The 21,667-nt window shown below is 43.3% G+C and overlaps 1 protein-coding gene across 7 annotated transcripts in view; it reads left to right on the top strand.

Annotated features, from left to right (window-relative positions):
* The window catches only part of LOC147709671 (uncharacterized), a 478,515-nt gene that overhangs the window by 50,596 nt on the left and 406,252 nt on the right, over positions 1–21,667 (top strand). For all 7 annotated transcript variants that reach the window (XM_086928188.1, XM_086928184.1, XM_086928186.1 and 4 more), the window contains exon 6: positions 7,234–7,380. In XM_086928188.1, the coding sequence (XP_086784314.1) occupies positions 7,234–7,380 (147 nt within the window). The remainder of the gene's footprint in view (positions 1–7,233; positions 7,381–21,667) is intronic.

Raw genomic sequence — 21,667 nt, 5'->3', positions numbered from 1 at the left:
ATTGGTGTAGTTTTGGACAGTAACGCTAACAAAGGTTTTATAATGTGCGAAAACCCCATGATCCACTGTCTACAAAAGGACGTTAGTCCTATGAAGGCGCGTACATCTCTCTGAGTGCGGGGAACTGGCGTATCTAAAATTGCTTGAATTCGATCTGATGTTAATGCACGCCCCTCCTTAGACAAAAGATGACCGAGGTAGGTCACCTTGGGTCTACAGTATTGTAGCTTTTTCTTAGAGACTTTATGGTTGTTCTGAGCCAAAAAGGACAGTAAGGCAAGTGTACTCTCCTCACATTGTGCGTAAGTGTCTGCTGCCAACAGGAGGTCGTCAACATACTGTATAAGGGCTACTCCGGATTGCAGTTCAAAAGAATCAAGCTGTCGTTTTAAAGCCTGGCTATAGATGCTAGGACTCTCTGTGTAACCTTGAGGAACACGACAAAATCTATACGATTTATTATTTAACGTGAAGCCAAATAGGTATCTGCTGTCAGGATGGATGGGAATGGAAAAGAATGCATTTTTAAGGTCAATGACAGAAAAGGTCGTCGCTGTTGGAGGGACCAATGTAAGCAATGTCGTGATATCAGACACCACTGGGTATTGAGGGATGACAATTTTGTTAATTTCTCTCAAATCAATAATAAATCGATAGACTTTGTCGTCAGTATCTTTCTTAAGAATCGGGAGAATAGGACTATTACAGACATTGTAAGGAACTTCCTCCACTACTCCTGCAATGATCAAATCCTGAAAGATGTGCGTCAGGGCAATTTCACCTTCCCTAGAAATCTTATACTGTGGTACACGTGGCAAAGATACTCCCTCCTTGACAGTAATTCGAATGGGTGGAATAAGCATCTGTCCCACATCCGTATCTGAGGTCGCCCACAACGTGTGAGGGAGAGAGGCCAGCGCTTCAATTTCCTGTATTGTACAAAATCTGCCTGAATCTGGGTAATTGTTATTCAAAATAACCCGCACTCCTTCGGGAGCGCAGCATATCGTTGCTCGAAAATATTTGAGCAAATCAATGCCCATAATGTTATCTGGAGTGTGAGGTGACAACAAAAATGGACAAAAGCTGAAAAATGTGTTAATGCAAAGTGCAAGAGGTTGTGATAATGGGCTAGGAGAGGGTGTGCCATCAAACCCTATACATGTTATCGTTTCGCCAGACAGGGGAGCCCTTGGAACCAAGTTTTTGGGACAAAGCACTACGAGTAGCTCCTGTGTCAACTAAAAACTGATCAGTGGAACCCAAAATGCCCGCTGATACATATGGACCTCTTTGATCTACTGGCACTTCAACTGATTCCGTACCCCATCCTAGGCAGTCCTATGCATGTACATAATCCCGATGCTCCACATTTTCACCCTCCGAGATCTGATATTGATTTCGTCTATCAAAAGCATTCCGTTCATCCTGACCACGGCCCCCCGTTTCAAACCTACCACGATCACTTCCACCACCTCTCACTCCTGAATAATTATTCCTCGACCTTCCACCTCCTCGACCACGCTGACTACGCTGCTCACGAAGTACCGGATAATCTTCAGCCCAATGCCCAAACTCTTTACAATATGCACATTGGTCCTCCGCTATGTCAGTACGACCGTACGACGCATTACTCCCTCCTCGTCTACCTCTATCACTCCCTCTAGATTGCGCACCGCGAACCTGCGCCAACATCACTTTCGTTTTCAATTCCTTCATTTTCTTATCTGCACTTTCTTTAGCCTCTAATTCCTGCCGCTCATAATACTGAGCCATAGTTAACAAAGATGCAGGGGTCGCCGTGGTCCAGGAACTTTCACTCGTTTTTAACCGCTTTGCAATCTCCGGTAGGAGATTAGCCACATACTTATCAACAAACAGATGCCTACCCGTATCATCTGTTAATGATTGACCACTGTAATCATGAAACGCTTCTTCGAAATGTGTAAAGAAATCTGATACCGATTCATCTAACTTTTGTTTGCACGAAGCTAACATAGTCCAATCGATCTTTTTAGAAGGAACAAGCGTTTTTAGTTTAGTTAAAATAGCCGCTGGGAGGTCTAAAATCAAATCACATGGTTTACATGCAGGCTCCCTGTCTAAGTCAGCCTGGTTTATTTCTTTCCAAGTTCCCCCAAGCATCGCTTGATCATTAGTTTTACGAATCGACCGCCACATATCAGGCAGAAGAATTAACCCAAAAAAGAGATCTATATCAACAAGAGTCATAACACAAGAGGAAATGGCCCCCTCCACCCCTTCATAGAATGCGGCTGGATTTTTACGGAGATCGGGTAAGGAGTTTTTTAGTGCCATAACATCTGCTCTATTCCAAGGCGTATACACCCAATTATATATAAAGTACCCCTTCGCATCCTTCGACGTTTTATCGTCATCTGTACCATCCTTCTTAGGGGGAACATACAAAGGCGCAGCTTCACGCATAGGCATAACATGCACTTTAGAATTCTTATCTGAACCCCGGAGAGAACACTCCTTAGACTGTTCTGTTGACCCCGGCACGGACTCCTTATCCTTTTTCTTTTCTTCCCGCAATCTGGACGTCTCATCCCGTAGCTGGATCAGTTGTTTGAAAAAGGTATCGACATCTGCAAGAACAAATACACCTTTATCCAAATTCTCACAATGAACCGACACAGCTTTAGGTTCTAAAGTCTCTGGATGTTTACGAAATCGAGTAACAACTTCATCGGCAAAAGTATTCAAAAAACACATCAATTCTCATTCTGTCCATTTACTCCTCTCGGCTACAACGTCTGACACAGTTATATGATTTAAATTCAATTTTCTAGCACAACTACGCAGTTCCGCGGATCTCTCCGCAGATAACCTGACACTTGACTTATCCCCTTTTTCCGACTTATCCCGTTCTTCATCACCAGAATCTTCAATCGGAGCCATAGAAGGAATGTAAGGAGGCGGAGATCGATCTAATAACGAAAAATCATCAATTTCATTATTAAGGACAGGATAAAGTGGTCGTCGAATAGGAAATTGACCGGTCGTTTGCAAATTACGTTCCCGTGCCTCCCTCTCTTTCTTTTCCTGCGCCTCCTTTTCCTCAAGCTGTAAAGCTTTATCTCGAGCAGCCTTGCGCTGCTCTTTGTCCGCCAAGGCAACTTCATGCTTCATACGTTCACGCACCCCTTTCTCTCACATTCGCACACAATCAAACATATCCTGTCTAGACCTGCGCTGAAACAAACATTGCTCCACAAACTGAACCTTTCGCAAATCAAACGACCCATGTAGTGGCCATTGTAACTCGGGATCAGTTCTAGTGTATTTATACCATAATTTACTGTACAGTATAGGGGGAAGGCCGAATTTGACATACATCTCACGGTTTGGAGTTCCTTCTGGGGGAGCCGGCTGAGATTCCGCTAACCTAATTGTGGTACCATTTCCAAGACAGCACATCCCTCGGAGTGTGCTTAAAACAGGCATGTTCAAAAAGTACCACGAAAGCGTGATACCATAAAAAATGGCACTTACAGTACTTCCCACAAATGTGCCGCTCAGAGTACAAACAAAATTAGGGAAACTTCTCTACATGCCTGCCTATGTGGAGTGCACTACACATATATTCAAAGTTCACAAAGTCAAAATGTTAGCTAACTCAAATCGTAGTCACAATCATAGAACTTCAGTAAGCGTCCGTAGACTACCTTACCGATCACAAATCTTACCCAATCTCAAATATCCAGATTCCAACTGCCAAGGTCTTTAATCGAATCAGCCAAACGGGCACTGTACAGCAACGCAGACGATCAGGATCTCAGTCGGAGACCGGTGCCACCTGGAAGGTCAGATCAGAAGGAAAGGAAGAAAACACTGTGGGTGCCAAGACTCGGGTCACTCAGTGGCAGCGTACGCGTCCATGGCGAGTTTCCAATCCTTCGTCACGACCTCTCCTTCGGGCATCCGAGTCGCCGATGAGTCCCTTCGTGGTCGCCAATTTGTGGTATTGGGTTCCCAAGGCCTACATGCTCCGCAGATAATACCCACTTACAGCAAAAGAACTGTTGGCACGGAAACTGAAAAGTACAAAAGACAAGTTTATTAAGACCCCATGAGGTGGTGGTACATTCCTACAGCACCCTTTGGCAATGCAAGAAGTATCACACCGAACATTGGTGTGAGTCCTTCTTTTATACACTTTACAGGTAATAAAAAGTTAGGCGGTACAAGATTTACAGAGTTTATGTACATATATGGTCATTTTTGGAGCACAGCCAACTCATGGGAGGGGTCACAACTCCACTGGTCAGTTTGGCGAAACATTCCTGAGGGGTGACTGGTCAGTTGGGACTGCGCATGTACAGGCTTGACCGTTACTAAAAATAGCCTGTTGTTGGGCAAACTCGAGTGGTCAGCGGCACGGACAAAGGACTAAAGGGCATGCTGACCACAAGGCCGCTCATTCCTCAAAATGGCCGCCGTAACATACAAAATGGCGTTTTCGAGTAAGGCCAAGTTTAAGGGATATAACGTGTAGCAAAGCTAAGCGCTAACCCGGCCATTGTCAAATTACGACAATTCCTTAGTTCAAACCTGTGGAGCTTCTCCTACAGTGCCTGCACTGGCTCCCTGTGAAGAGGAAAATTTCATTCAAAGCCCTATAGCTGGTGCATAAGGCACTTCACGGTACTGGCCTCCTTTACTTTCAATAACTATTTACCGGGTGCACTCCCAGTAGAACACTGAGGTCCAGCACAGAACACAAGGTTCAGATCCCGAGAATTAAGCGATTAAAATGGGGCGGGGGAACTTTGAGATTTCAAGGGGGAAAATTATGGAATGCCCTCCCTTCGGACCTCTGCTACCAACAAAACCTGCAGCATTTCAAAAATCAGCAGAAAACTTGGATGTTCCCGTCGACTTAGCCCTAACGCCTGATGACTCACCTTCCTGGTTGCTCTTCTGCCGTGTTGGCTTGGTCCGCCCAGCGCTAAGACACCCTCGGGTATTGCGCGCTTTACAAGCTCAATTCAATTCAATTCTCCTTATTGCCATCCCCATCCTCCTTTGAAGTGGCCTGCCATCTCTGAACGTCATTAAAGGTCCCGAGGGCTACTTAGAGATCTGGTTTGAAGCCTTCTTGTCTGTTTTCAGTCCGTTCTGTTTGCAGAGTTTCAGTAGCTCAGTCCTGCTAAAGGTATCAAAGTTACAGGGAGCCATCTCGATGGTGGTAAAAGGAAGGTAGAGTACTTAAAAATAAAAAAGGGGAAAAATAATTAATTGAGAAGCTAAGGAAGAATTCAAAAAAGGGGTCACTATGATGTCAAATTATTTATGTGGGATTTTGGTGTAACACAAAACACTTTTTGGCAGTGCACAAACACAAATCCTAAACCATACTGCTGACAACCAAGGTGAGAAAATAGGTTGTAGGTGGACTTGGGTGTGAAACTTGGTCAAATAACAAACACAATCCCTTTCAGAGTGAACCAAAAAAAGTCACTCAATTAACCTGTGCTTAATGCTGAGTAGCTTTGCTCAAAAACATTCAGGGTTAACTTAGAGGCAATATGTAAAATATGTATACAGCATACAAACAGTAATCAAGTGAAAACACAAAAACATGCCAAACCAACTTAGAAAAATAATGTATATTTTATTACATTATTTGACACCAACATGACGAAACCGAAATCAGTAGAACTTGATTTAAGAACTTTTAAAATGTAAGTTTAAAATATCGTCCAAAAGATCAAAAAGGCAACTGCAGACGCCAGACTGGGTCAAAAATGAAAGTTAAGGCTGACCACAATGTAGCGCAGTTTGGATACAAGAAGTGGATTGGGCCTGGTCAGAGATCACCTTATGACTTTGAAAACATTTTGAAGAAAAATGTCTGAGAAGGTAAAGTTCAGCAGGGAACGGCTGCATATACTGTTCAATGAGCAAATGGCCTAGAGTTGAACCCACAGGGAAGATTTCTATGTTCAGACTTAGTCTCTGAAATAGAAGTCAAAAATCTCCAGTGGAACGAGGCAGAAGGCTATAGTCAAAAACAGTTCCACAAGGTCAGATACTCCTTAGGTGAAGGACTGCTGTAATGGATTGCTACTGTGGAAAAGTACACAGCAGGAGATGCTGCAAAGTCAATCTGACCGGCAATGCACATCGTGTGGATACATGAGCAGGTTGGTTTCTGTCTCCTCGTTCTCAGAGCACTTTTTGGACATATTTTGTTTGAGTCCTCCATTTTGGAAAATGTCTATCTGGGCACATTTAGCACCAAAACCAAAGGTGCAGAACTGGTGGGACACCTATTGGGGGCTACAGACTCACTTAGGATAGGCCCAGGTGTGGGTTCAAGATAGTGGGAGCCTGTTATGTCCCTGTGTCTCTAAACCGGAACAAAAGGAAAGAATGATGGACCGAATGCTGAACAATGCAAACATTCACCCCCAGTCACAAAGATTTGGGTTTAATCCATTGTTCTTTTGCTCACCACGGCACCCCAGTTTGGACCCAGCCATATGCAAATTGGTCTTGACCATGTGCCTCATATAAACAGTCCAGCCTGAACTGCCAAGCCAAATCCTCCCTGGACCGGAAACAAGCATCCCGAGACTGGCTTCGGGGCATCGCCCCCATCAGCCAGGCCTGCTTGAATCCAGACATACGGAGAAGACAAAAAGGCACTCTCAAAGATGAAAGCGAAAGAACCAATGGAGATCAAAATAACTATAATTGCAATGTAAAGGACAAGAGATGTTGGAGAAAATGTATTACATCTATATTGAAAATATTTGTACAATGACATCTGATATCAAATCAAGGTAATGGAAAAGTGAGGCATTGCGAATACTCTCACAAGTGAAAAGATTTATAGCAAATGGTATGTTGAATTTAATGTATTTATTAGATTGACAATAGAAAGTATCAACTAGAAATGTTGAAATATAAGGCATTCCATGAATACAATATTTTATTGTATTATTTTAATGAACAACAGAGGTGTGTCTAACTCGGACTGTGATGAATGGATGTTGAGATGTACAACAGGGTATTAAAATGGTAAGTCCTCATTTTCTATGAAATTTTGAGACGTATAGTATGCTTTTGTCACTGAAAATCTATATGTGATGACATTGTGCCGTTCTCAAATGAAATTCGGAGTTGGTGATATCTTTTTCTGCTGGTGATTAATTTTAATCATGAGCTCATTTGATATTTCTGAAAATGTTTTACTTACAGAGAAGCCAGGTCAATGCCCTAAGGTAGAATCAACCTGCCTAATGTATCCTCTGCCCAGAACTTGCTACAATGACGAGGAGTGTGGTGGGATCCAGAAGTGTTGCCAGCAAGTCTGTGGCTTTCATTGTACAGACCCAGTGAACCCAGGTACAGTACGAGTGTTTGACTGTCTATGAACAAGACACAGATTCAGTGCTCAGATCCTATCACGGGTTGTTAGTGAATGCAATGTTTTGATGCGCACACCCTATAGATCTGTTTGTAAGCTGCAAGCTAAAACTCAGTGATCAGTTAATCCGACCTTTAGATTTACAAACATTGTAACACAATTACTGAATGTATTCCTAATTGTAGCCCTGATGCAACTTTCGGAAAGCACCTAGACAATGTACATAGAGTATTGCTCAATTTTAAAATGCACACTCTGCCATTACAAACTAGTTATCAGTAGGAGCTTTACATCTTGTTAGATGGAATTAAAATTGTTTCTTGGTGTACCTGGAAAACTTGCATCTGGTTTGGGATCCTTCTAATATCTATGACAATATCTGAACCGCAGCATAGAGCTTCTCTATGCAAAGAAGGAAGGAGAGCTAAACTGCCATCATAAGAGAAGATGCCCATTCCTACACCACAGCATGAGTAACGTTACACCCTTCCCTACAAGTGAATTCATACGGTTTTGCTTACATTCCTCTTTAATATCACTTTGACCCTTTACAGACTCTTTCACAACAAATGGCCTTTGTTTTTCTCTTGGAAGTGTGGCAACCCTACTTTCAGGATATTGTCTGACATTAATATCATGCCCTAAATGCATGGACGTTAATTAAGGGATCACCAGTTGTTATAAATGGGATTTCTAGTTGGCTAAGGCTTGCGCCAAGGCCAGGCAGAAACCACCACTCTAGTCAGGGCAAGGGAATGACACGCCAAAGATAACCCCTGCTCACCCCCTTGGTAGCTAGGCATGATCAGTCAGGCTTATCCCGGAGGTAATGTGTAAAGGGTTTGCTCACCACAAACACACAGCAGCAACCCACTAGGCACACTACAAAAGGGACTCCACAGAAGATTATATCAAAAATAGCCTTTGTATTATCATTAACACATAGAATAGTAATCACACATTTACACTGTGCCAACTGGCACTGGGCACTATCTACAGGCATTAGACCTAACCGCACAAGAATGTATACATTATGCAGTAGCACATAAATCACATTAGGGCCTGGCGCCCTATTAACCTCACACAGACCCCCAGGCCAACTGGCCTTCTCAGAAGACTCAAATGCCCTATGTCCCAAATGTCAGGGCGGCTGCTAATGCAGCAGAGTCTCAAAGTGCGCAATTGCGCAGACCTAAAGGATGCAGCTGTCACTAAGTGCTGTACAGCTGGGAATCCAATAAAGGCCCGGCGCCACGGTGCTGTCTCCTGTACCACTCAGGGACTTTTACAGCATATGGGCCAAACATTGCAGTTGCCCGCTACGGCGGTGCAACCGAGAAATCACCAAGAGGCCCTGCTCTGGGGCTCTCTACACGAACATACGCCACGTGGCAGCTGTCCACTGTCAGACAGGTCAGCTGTAACAATATCTCCAAAGGGCGGGCCCCGGCACCACTGTGCCCTCGGGACCCCTATGGTCCCAAAAACAAATAGGCCCATCGTTGAGGCTGCCCGCTCTCTTGCGGGACCGCCCAAACACTAGACTTGGAAGGGGCACAGGCCCTCTAGACCCCTGTGGGGGTCCTAACAACACTCTGGCCACGGAGGGCAGGCATCAACAATATGCCCCAACACTTCCCCCGTCCATCAGGGACTCTGAGGAATAATCACCCCCAATGTTGGAGCGGCCTGCAACTGCGGGACCGCTCAGGCAATTGGCACAACACTGTGCCTCGCCCAGCACAACCCCTTGTGCCCTCACTCACCGGCTCTCTTTGGGGGTAGTCTCCTCTCTCCGCATGGTGGACCGGCACCACTTCTTCCGGTCTCATCTCAGCATGTGGGGCTCTCTCCTCACTATTATGAATACTGCGGGGATCTCCCTTGCACACGGGAGCCCTGCTTCACCATCGGCACGCTCGGGAGAGCCCCCATTCCTCGGGGACTCTCTCTCCTTTCCTCGGGGCATCTCCGGCAGGCAGACTTCCTCTCCCGGCACGCCAGATGCGCTTTACGCCCGCCACTAGTCAGGCAAGGTCGCCTGGCTTCCTTTTGGGGCGATAGGACCGCGGCTGTAATTTCTTTCTCTTCCGCCACAACGCAGGGTGGGCACCTGCTTTCACGAAAGAACCTAAGTGGGGTGCCAGCAATTCCAAATACGGGGTGGGCACCCGCTGCTTCAATACTCATAAAGCGTCCCACTTGTTCTCAGCAATCCGGGGGAATCCCTATTCTAGGGATTCCCTCAGGAGCATTGTGTAGCATGGCGCTGCGAAGCTCCAGTGCTCCTCTTGCTAGGGGAATTAAAATATAGCGCTCACCAGGTGCTAGGAGCCACAGCTCCACAGCAAATGTCCTCAGAAAGCACGGTGGGGCAAGGCTGCACCCAGGCGGGTCATCCTGGGCCCCAGCAGCAGCACGCCCCAGCAAGGTTCAGCAACAGTACACCAGCACAAGAACCATTTCATGGGGTCACAGCGCCTATACTTACACTAGGCATTCCTTTTTCTGTAGTGCAGGGCATTGGGGAATCAGATGCAACTGGTTCAGGGGGAATTGAAGCACTTTGTTTTCAAAGCTCCTCTTCCTCTTTGTCAGGTGGGGGCTAGGTGATCAGACACACCACAGGGGGCAGAGACAGCATTGTCCAGGTTGGGCACAGTCCTATTCGGGGTCAGGGGATTACTCCTCCCAATAATCCCAGCACAGATGTCCCATTCAGCCTAGTGCTGAGTCACCCTGCCCCTCCTGGAGCCACACACACCTCCCAGCCGCTGTCACTCACAAGCCAGACATGCAATTCACAACAGGCAGGCAGACACATAGCACACAGAAATGCCAACTTCTAAAATTGGCATTTCTCCCAAAGTCATAATAAATGTGTGCACACCATTGCACAGCATTTATTCTCACAATTTCATACATACTAAACTCGACCACGCTGCTCCTCCCATTTCAGGAATTACCACTGACACACTTAATTAGAGCATCCCCAATGCATCCCTCTGGGAGGGCAGGCCAACCTTACTAATGTAACACAGAGAGCGCACACACTTTATACCGGACCACAGTGCTAAAGTGCCCAGAGGCCTAACATCACCAACACCAAGTCACTGAAAAGGCAAAAAGTTTAGGGGTGAACCTGCCAAAAAGGTCCAAGTTCAATACCAGTGATAAATATGACACTCATATTACATTCATCCATCGATCACCCTCCTGAAAGGATTCTATGTGAATAGCTGAATTAGGCCATGCTCATCCTTTTACAAAATGTGTCCCTTTCTGGATCACCAAGAGATAGAGTGAGTAATTTTAAAGTCTTCACTAATGTCTAAATATACAGAGAACTTTTAATCCTGACTTATTACTCAAATACTCCTATGTCTGTTACATTATGCCTGAGGCTCAGGGGCAAAGATTTCTCCCAAAAGAGGGTGAAAGATTTGGACTTTAACTACAGCAAGTATCTTCTATTTCATTTGTAGATTATTTTAATGCCAACACTAGCATTCCTTTGGCTCTGGGGGAGTCAAAACAATGACATTTAGACAAGTATAGACTGGCTTGCAAGCAGAAGTGCAACTACAGAAACAAAAGTATTGAATTGATTTTGAGTGAAATTTCACTGCGACTTAAGGCATTTTCATTGGCTCCAGGCAACGTTTTTTCGCAAAACATAACAAGCAAACATTTACTTTCTAACCAATCTGTCAGTAGATTGGGGTTGTTTTCTTTTCGTCTTACAATGACCAAACTGCATCATAAGTAACCACTTATTTACCTCTCCTGTGAACATTTTTAGGACCAGATTTACTTACATTTTGTGTTGGGGCTGCATTACATTTTTGGCACAGCCCTGAAGGAGGAGGTCTTACTAGGCCAAGCTTAGTGCAATTTGTGTGGCTTACCAAAAAAAGAAAAACTCAGTGGATGGTACTGATGTGCATTACCTTGTATCTGAGAGGCTTTCCTTGGATGGCGCATGGTCATTCCCTGCATCTATCCATGTATTTTGACACAAAACCAGATTTAAAAAAGCCTGTAAACTGTCTAGCAACAAAATGTTGCACCTACCCAACCTTGGCATAATGAGGAGAAATATCTCAATATCTCCTTGTTCCGTCACTCTTTCCATATGTGCTTCACCTTTGCAGCACACATACAAATGATTGATTTTGTGCAGGAAGGTGCACATCAATAATCCTAAATACAATACACGCACTCTTGCCCACATACAACACAGGCATAGTCGCACTATGGTACAGTGGTGTCGATATTGGCCTTATGGAGCCAAAAGTGTGCCAGCGCAGGGAGCAGTTGACACAGCCCTAAATCTCTGTAAATATGTTCAGCGAGCACCCTTTCATGTAAAGTAGCACAGGATCTTCTCTTGCTGCCTTGCCTGAAAGATTAGTAAATCTGCCCTCAAGCTCATTTATTCCAATATTTTGCATGAATGACTTGTGGTTGCTCCTGAGTGTACTGTCAGCTACTATGATGCCCGACCAACTACAGATGTACCTTGTGCGGTTCATCTGGCAGATAGTTCTCCAGTACTTTTTATTTGCAACATTTTCTGAGTCCCTGCTTTTGAAGCAGTACCCCAAACACCAATACCAGGGGTCTATAACCTGAGTGGTGGTGGTCAAATCCACAGTATTACGGTCAAATACCCAGAACACCAGGAGAGGTAGGACACTCAATAGCAACTAACAAGAGGCTGCCCACTTTCTTGTCTTCCCTGACCCAATCCATGATAACCAGCAGAGGGGACACATGAAAAAGTGCCTAAAATTATAAGAATGATGTGAGAAATTGTTTTCTTTGTTGGCTGAGATGCGAGCCCTGGTCAAGCAACAACCACAGTCCCTTGCAGGGTGAACCACAAAAAGACACTAAATTAACCTCTTTTTTACCATGGGTAATTTGGCACAAAAAACAGCCAGTCTTATCTTAGACGCAATGTGTAAAGTATTTATGCAGCACACAAACTGTGATGAAGTGAAAACACAACACAAGAAAAATCATGAACCAATTTAGAAACAAAAGAGTACATGTTTATAAATAATCTGACATGAAAACTGCAAAAATCAAATAAAAAGAACCAGACTTTTGGACTTTTAAAGTGTAATGTACAAAATAGCACCTGAAAGATCAAAGCGCCAACCATGGACATCTATTCGCGTAAGAGTAAGACAAATGAAATAGTTGTAGCCTACTGTGATGAAGCCGGTTTAGATACAAGAAGTGGATTGGGCCCAATATGGTTTTGCCTTCAGACTTAGAAAATATTTCTGAAGAAGAATGTCTGAGAAGGTAGGGTTCAGCGGGGCAAGGGAAGTTTTTCACTACCAAGAGATGTGAAACCTAAAAGATCATATCCAACCTTTTTATTATATAGCATCCTGTGCTATGGGCTACCAAGGTCCTACTGTAGGGGGACTTATATCTAATGAAAGGGGAGTTTTAATGCCAAGTCGACATGGCATTGGTTTACTGCATTCTGGCTGAAATAGGAGGGCTGGGACATGTTTTAAGGTGCTACTGAAGTGGGAGGAGCATTAAGTGCTGCAGAGCCACTAGTAGTATTTTGATTACAGGCCCTGGGTATTTGGGCATACCATTATACAAGGGACAAAAAAATATAATCTGTCATTTTTGTAAATGCCAATCAATCATGTTTAGGAGAGTCTGCACAGGCATTCCGGCACTGGTTAGAAATATTAAAGTGCACGGAGTCCTATGGTCAACAAAACCGAATTTCAGAAAACAGTGGAAGGTAAAAGGCATAAGGTTTGGGGGTTACCTGAAGAAAGGGCCAAGTTCAATAGATTGAAATTGGCTATCAGACAAGGGCTTGTAAAAGATGAAATGTAACACACAGTATATCAGTGGCACACAGAGGACCAGATTTAAGAAAAAGTTACAGAAAGCAGCTCAGCAGCCAATAATGTTGCACAACGTTGCATGACAGGGAGGGAGAAGGACAGAACCTGTCTACTGAGATATGGCTCTCACCTCTCCTCTCCTTTGTGCCGGTTCTGATTCCAGCTGCTGTGCGCCAGGCACACACCTTAGTGTCATAGTGCTAGGTCGTGTGCCTGAGCCTACCATAGGTTTTTTACTGGACGGCTACCCTTCCAGCACAAAATACTTTACATAGACAAACTTTAAAATGTTTCCAACTTTACATGTATGCTACATAGTGCAGCATGCTGCAAAATTAGAAAGTAAAGGAGAAATAAATACATTCTCCTCTGAATGCCTGCTTTATAATGGCATTACGTTTTGGCACTATATCCTGTCTACCTTTGTTTATAGATGGGGTTTTGGGTCAAAAGGCATTGGGGGTAGCATGGGAACGTCTATGTACCACCCATGTAACAACCCCTTAGCACTAAGTAATGCAAAGCAGTGCATTGTATTACTTTTAGGTTACATTCCAGCGCAAAACAAGTGTTCCACTTGAAAGTAACTTGGAGAAAAATGTGCAGGTTGGTGTTACTTTTGTGACACTAACCCAGCTCAAAATGTTAGTAAATCTACCCCAGAGCATCTATAATGAATATCATGATGGGGTGGTCCATGCTGGACTATTTCCATAAGGAACAGGATCAAGACTGATTTGCATATGGCTGGGTCGGAACCTGGGTGGCGAAGTGAGCTAAAGAACGATGATGATTAAACCCAGATCTGTGACTGGGTGTGAGTGTCGAAAAAGTTTCAGTGCTCCAACCATCATCTCCTTGTGTTTGCTTTGTTTGCTTCTATGTTTGAAGGGATTGCCCAGACGTGGGTCCCTTGCTCACTCTGCTACTGGATTCAATCTTGCTTGGCTGATGTGGGGCGTTATATAGAAACTAGTGCCAAGATGCTTGTTTCTGGTCAAGGAAGACCTGGCTTGACAGTTTGGGCTGGACTGTACCCATAAGGAACAGGATCAAGACTGATTTGCATATGGCAGGGTCTGAACTAGGGTGGCAAAGGGAGCTAAAGAACAGTGATGGATTAAACCCAAATCTGTGACTAGGGGTGAGTGTCTGAAAGGTTTCAGTGCTTCGTTCATCATCTCATTGTGTTTGCCGTAGTCCATGACACCAGACAAAATACACAGGATGTTCCAGTGAAATCCAAGTGCATTTTGGAGAGGATGTAATGCCACATGCACATGGAAATGACCCAAGTTGCAAATGTACGGGAAATAAGAACTGTCAACCACAAAAGATATAATGAGGGACAGTGACAACAGAAAGTATGAAGTATGAACAAAAAGTGTTGAAGTATAAGGCATTCCATGAATACAATATGTTATTGTATAATTCTAGCAAATGACACAGGTGTGTCTAACTGAGGACTGTGATGAATGGATGTTTAAATGTACATATCTCCTTACTTACTATGTTAATAGTTTCAACCAGGGTATGAAATTGCTAAGTCCTAATGTTGTGAACCATTTTAGGACACTGTTGTAAATTTCCAGATTCATGCCCTTATATAGGTATACATCACTATGTCCTTATATAGGCATAAGAATCATAACCATATTTAGACATAGCTCATGCAGTCCAAATATGGCAGGGCTACTTCCACTAGTTCGAAAATCTACAACGAATTCTTAGAAAACTCAGCTTCAACGACTAGGGACTTCCCCTTGCTCGAATACTGACTTGTCCAAGAACTCATGGTGTTTTCAAAGGACTGAGAGTCTTTAATTAAGTTATTATGTCCACCTTTACGTCAAACTCGGTATAAATATGCCCACACTTGCCATAGAAAACACACAGTGGTTTGGAGCAGTTCGACTATTTACTTGCCCGATGTGCCCTGCTACTGCAAGTGCCGAAGGAAGCCGTCCCTCCAGCAGACCCACTGAGAGAGATGCTGTCTTTTCTCCCGCAAAAAAATCCAGCTCCAGTGTTTCCAAGCTACCCTTGCGGGTTGTTGGGAAATCGAGTCCTAAGCCTGACCTTCTTCATTCCAAATTAAGGTACAAAGATGATTAGACCCCAAGAGAACTCTTGGACAGATTCTTGGCAAAATAATATTCTATTTATTCTACACCTCACTTACTTGTTCCCTCGTACTAAGATTAGGTTAGGTACACCAGGGTAGGAGTATTTTAGACGCACCAGTTGAGTACTTTTAGCCTCTGTTATTTATGTATGTATTTAATTATGGTCTAGGAACCATACAATGCTCTTACAGTATTATTTTATTCTACTCTTTTTACTGGATGCATTATATTTCCCAACCAGTTTTACGATTGTAGCAGTTCATTTCTTATGCTTGAGAAAGAAGACTGATCAATAAATCCTTTTATTGAAAACGTCCGTATTTCTATTTTCTCTGCACCTCTGGTGAAACGAAGCATGCACGATTGACTTAGTGAAATATCTATCTATTGTTTCCACGACTCTGATGATCAGTTTTATCTTGGGGAATATCTTGTCATGTTTATGCGGTTGTCAGAGACTAATCCCTTCTTGTGAATTCGAGAAAGTTTCTTGTGACCTCTGAGCTAGCTGGAACTCACAATAAGGTCTAAAATATTCGATAGGGACCTAGAAGACATAAGTCCTACGTCTCATCTATAGGATATATTATTCCAATGCGCAGAGCCTATTGGGAATATAGGAACTACACTACACTAATTTTCTAAGGAATTCTTAGACTCAAAGGATGCTTTTGCTACTGAAAATCCTCCTCTGAGGACATTGTGCCAATCTCACTTAAAATTTACAGTTGGTTACATCTTTTTCTGCAAGTGATTAATTTTCATCATCAGCTCATTTAATATTTCTGCAAATGTTTTACTTACAGAGAAGTCAGGTGAATGCCCTACACTAAAATATACCGGCACGATCTTTCCTCTGCCCAGAACTTGCAACATTGACAAGATCTTTGATGGGAACCAGAAGTGCTGCCAGCAGTCTTATGGCTATCATTGTACAGACCCTGTGAGGGCAGTACAGTACTAGTTCAAGCCTGTCTACAAAGAGGACACAGATTCAGTGCTTAGACCCTGTTACGGCTTGTCGGATAATGGAGTGTTTTGATGTGCACATCCTAGAGATCTGTTTTTTTAAGCTGCAAGCTGAATCACGTTTTTCCAGAATCAGACCTTTAACCCCTTCGCTGCTAGTTCTTCCTCCCCCCGCTCCCCCCTACCCCCAGTGCAAAGCCTTTTTTTGTCTCTTTGGGGTCGTTCGCTCTTAATCCCCTATAACATTTTGTCCCGATAAAGTATCCATGGCAAATTTGCTACTTTTCTTCCAACACCTTGAATATTGTAAAGGTACCCAGGTTTCTGGAGTCCCCTTGAGGGGACTAAGAAAGTGGCCAAAAGTGCTACAGAAGAAAGCATCAGTTTTGTTCCATGCAAATGGTATCAACAAGGGGTTTCTGGTGTTAAAATTAACATCTTCCGAGCTTTCATGAACCAGCAGACTTTTGTTAGTAAACCAACATTTTCCACACAGTTTTAGAATTTCACTGGGACATAGCCTATTTTTCCTATTTTCTGTGCTTTCAACCTCCTTCCAGTTAGTGGTAGAAATGATTTCTGAAAGGCCAATAATTCAATTTTAAGCATCCCCAGACCTAAAAGATCAGGCGCCATTAAAGCAATTGTCAAAATGTTTAAATTACAATGCGTGCCCGTAGCCACCTACGGAGCAGAAGTATGGGGCATTGGAGATAACTGTTATATACAGCAGGAAGAAAAACGGTTCTGCAGAAAGCTGTTCAGCACACCAATTTCTACATCTAATTATATTGTGCACAGCGAATTAAACTTATCCTTTGTTTCGGATTTTATTGGCGCCAGACCAGTGCTATTGTGGCACTCGGTATGGAGGAATAACTCAGCCACTCTGACCCAAGAAATAATATCTGACTGTTTAAGTTGTGAAAGGGGGATGGAGATTCCATGGCTTTCGTTTGTCCACAAAAGCTTGTGTAAGATAGGGAAAGACAATATCTTTACCAATCCAAGCAATGTTAATACGGTGAACAAAACTGAACTGAAGGAAGCACTTTATGCACTTTATACAACGGGTAGAATTAAGACAGAGTCAGGAAAACCTACAGGTGCAAAGTATACTTTAGCATTGTACCTAACTTTACCGATGACACATTGGGAAAGAAGTCTTTTGCTCCGATTAAGGGCTGGATCCATCAGATATCTGTTAAACTTTCCCTTGGGGCACCACTTAAGTTTGAAGAAAATAACCTGTCCCTGTAATGGGCTAAGTAACCAAAATGACTTACATTTTTTCTTTTCATGTAATTATTATTTGACATATGCTAAATGGCTTTTAATTCCCTTTTTTAAAAACTTAGACCAATCACTTTGGATGAATCCTATCAGCTGTTGCTTTCACTGGACAACGAGGAGATAATTTGTCGCACTTGCACTTTCTTAAAAATTGCAGTTCATGCTCGAAAGATGATGGAAAATGTTTAAGTCTGAATTATCAGTGTTTGATTGTAAATATTATATTATTGTTGGGGATTTTTTTATGAATTGTATAATTATATATGTGCTTTTATGAATTCTTTAGAATTCGCATAAAGATTTTAATTGAATTGATTGTGAAAGCAATAGTGGATCCCAGAAAACTATACATTTCTGAATAGTAGACAAAATTATGAATTTAGCAAAGGGGTAATTTGTGTAAATCCTTCAATTTTCTTTTGTAGAAACTAATAGTTGAATTAAAAGAATATTGAAATTGAGTTGAAAAAAAGAGGCATTTGTGCCAATGTGTTCACATTTAATGTCTTCTAAGTACAGCAGATTTAAAAAAGTAATATACCGTTACATCCACTTGACCCTTCTGATTGTGGGGACATATAGGACTTGTAGGTTCACAAAGACCCTTAGGAACCCAAAGCCAATAACTGCGCTGCAGCTTACAATGGTTTTTGATTGTGCCTGATGAGCTCTATTAAGTCAGGGGCTCCCTCCGATCCATGTCCCCCGGGATCATTATTAAGCTGTCTAGTCAGGTGGCGGGTTTACTGAATGATCTTCTAAACCAGGTTCTAAATACTGGGATATATCCTGACATCTGGAAGAAGGCCTCTATTCTCCCACTTGTGAAAAAGCCATCTCTGGACTCTAGGTCAGTGGATAGTTACAGACCGATCTCCCGTCTCCCCTTCCCCGCTAAGGTCCTAGAGAAGGCCATGAACGCAGAACTACACACCTTTATGGATGCCCATCGCTTGCTGGACCCTGCCCAGCATGGGTTCCAAGCCCAACATTGCACTGAGTCAGCCCTGGTGGCGGGATCGGAAGAAAATAGAGGGAGAGTGGTTAAGGGCGGCAGAGCGGTACTCATTTTACTCGATCTCTCTGCCGCCTTTGATACAGTCCACTATGCGCTCCTGGTTAGACACTTGCATGCGTTGGGCATTAGGAGTACGGTACTGTCGCTGCTGACCTTGTAGAAAACAGGCAACAGTGGGTTGAGTTGAGTGGGGTATAAATCTAGCCCCTTCTCCCTCCCATGTGGGGTCCCACAGTGATCAGTACTCAGTCCAATGCTTTTTAATGTTTACGTTACCCCCCTGGTTCAACTTATTGTGAGTTTTGGACTGTAAGTACTCTCGTACGCAGATGACACACAGATTGTGGTGTCGGTAACATCCCAGGTTGAGAGGGACGCTTACAACTTCCGAAGCTAAATGTCAGCCGTGGTATGGCTGAATGGAGGAAAATTGCCTAAAGCTGAATTCTGGGAAGACGGAGGTATTGCTATCTGGGAATGAAACCTCCTTCTGGAATGCGTCTTGGTGGCCCCAGAGGTTGGGTGATCTACCGATCCACTTCTGAAGGCTTAAAAAACTTGGAGTCATTTTTGATACCAAGCTATGCTTCAGTGCTCAGATCAATGCAGTGTCCTCCGGGGGCTACTATCTGCTACGGGTTCTGAAAAAAATACTCCTGTTTTTTCTACTGACTTTAGAAGACCGTAATGTTGAACCTAGTGGGGTCGAAGCTAGATTATTGTAATACACTCTATCTAGGCATTCCAAAATATTCGATAAAAAACTGCAGTCTCTTCAAAATGCGGTGGCAAGAACGCTCTTGAACATTCCTAAGTTCAAACCTGTGGCGCATCTCCTATATGGCCCGCACTGGCTCCCTGTGAAGAGGAAAATTTCATTCAAAGCCCGGTAGCTGGTGCATAAGGCACTTCACGGTACTGGCCTCCTTTACTTTCAAGAACTATTTACCGTGTGCACTCCCAGTAGAACACTGAGGTCCAGTACAGAACACAAGGTTCAGATTCCGAGAATTAAGCGATTAAAATGGGGCAGGAGAACTTTGTGATTTCAAGGGGGAAAGTTATGGAATTCCCTCCCTTTGGACCGCTGCTACCAACAAAACCTGCAGCATTTCAGAAAGCAGCTGAAGACCTGGATGTTCCCGTTGACTTAGCGCTAATGCCTGATGACTCACCTTCCTGGTTGCTCTTCTGCCGTGTTGGCTTGGTCCGCCCAGAGCTAAGACACCCTCGGGTATTGCACGCTTTACAAGCTCAATTCAATTCAATTCTCCTTATTGCCATCCCCATCCTCCTTTGAGGTGGCCTGCCATCTCTGAACCTCTTTAAAGGTCCCGAGGGCTACTTAGAGATCTGGTTTGAAGCCTTCTTGTCTGTTTTCAGTCCGTTCTGTTTGCAGAGTTTCAGTAGCTCAGTCCTGCTAAAGGTATCAAAGTTACAGGGAGCCATCTCAATGGTGGTAAAAGGAAGGTAGAGTGCTTAAATATAGAAAAGGGGAAAAAAATTAATCGAGAAGCTAAGGAAGAATTCAAAAAAGGGGTCACTATGATGTCAAATTATTTGTGTGTGATTTTAGTGTAACACAAAACACTTTTTGGCAGTGCACAAACAAATCCTAAACCATACTGCTGACAACCAAGGTGAGAAAATAGGTTGTAGGTGGACTTGGGTATGAAACTTGGTCAAGTAACAAACACAATCCCTTTCAGAGTGAACCAAAAAAAAGTCACTCAATTATCCTGCGTTTAATGCTGAGTAGCTTTTCTCAAAATCATTCAGGGTTAACTTAGAGGCAATATGTAAAATATGTATACAGCATACAAAAAGTAATCAAGTGAAAACACAAAAACATGCCAAACCAACTTAGAAAAATAAATTATATTTTATTAAATTTTTTGACACCAACATGACGAAACCCAAATCAGTACAACCTGATTCAAGAACTTTTAAAATGTAAGTTTAAAATATCGTCCAAAATATCAAAAAGGCAACTGCAGACGCCAGACTGGGTCAAAAATGAAAGTTAAGGCTGACCACAATGTAGCACGGTTTGGATACAAGAAGTGGATTGGGCCTGGTCAGAGCTCACCTTATGACTTTGAAAACATTTTGAAGAAAAATGTCTGAGAAGGTAAAGTTCATCAGGGAACGGCTGCATATAGTGTTCAGACTTAGTCTCTGAAATAGAAGTCAAAAATCTCCAGTGGAACGAGGCAGAAGGCTATAGTCAAAAACAGTTCCACAAGGTCAGATACTCCTTAGGCGAAGGACTGCTGTAACGGATTGCTACTGTGGAAAAGTACACAGCAGGAGGTGCTGCAAAGTCAATCTGACCGGCAATGCACATCAGGTGGATACATGAGCAGGTTTGTTTCTGTATCCTCATTCTCAGAGCACTTTTTGGACATATTTTGTTTGATTCCTCCATTTTGGAAAATGTCCATCTGGGCAAATTTAGCACCAAAACCAAAGGTGCAGAACTGGTGGGACACCTATTGGGGGCTACAGACTCACTTAGGATAGGCCCAGGTGTGCGTTCAAGATAGTGGGAGCCTGTTATGTCCCTGTGTCTCTAAACAGGAACAAAAGGAAAGAATGATGGACCGAATGCTGAACAATGCAAACATTCATCCCAGTCACAAAGATCTGGGTTTAATCCATTGTTCTTTTGCACACCACGGCACCCCAGTTTGGACCCAGCCATATGCAAATTGGTCTTGACCATGTGCCTCATATAAACAGTCCAGCCTGAACTGCCAAGCCAGGTCCTCCCTGGACCGGAAACAAGCATCCTGAGACTGGTTTCTGGGCATCGCCCCCATCAGCCAGGCCTGCTTGAATCGGGACATACGGAGAAGACAAAAAGGCACTCTCAAAGATGAAAGCGAAAGAACCCATGGAGATCAAAATAACTATAATTGCAATGTAAAGGATAAGAGATGTTGGGGAAAATGTATTAAATCTATATTGA

This window comes from Lissotriton vulgaris, chromosome 6 (genome assembly GCF_964263255.1).
Source record: "Lissotriton vulgaris chromosome 6, aLisVul1.2, whole genome shotgun sequence".
NCBI lineage: Eukaryota > Metazoa > Chordata > Amphibia > Caudata > Salamandridae > Lissotriton > Lissotriton vulgaris.
This window is presented reverse-complemented; position numbering and strand designations above follow the sequence as displayed.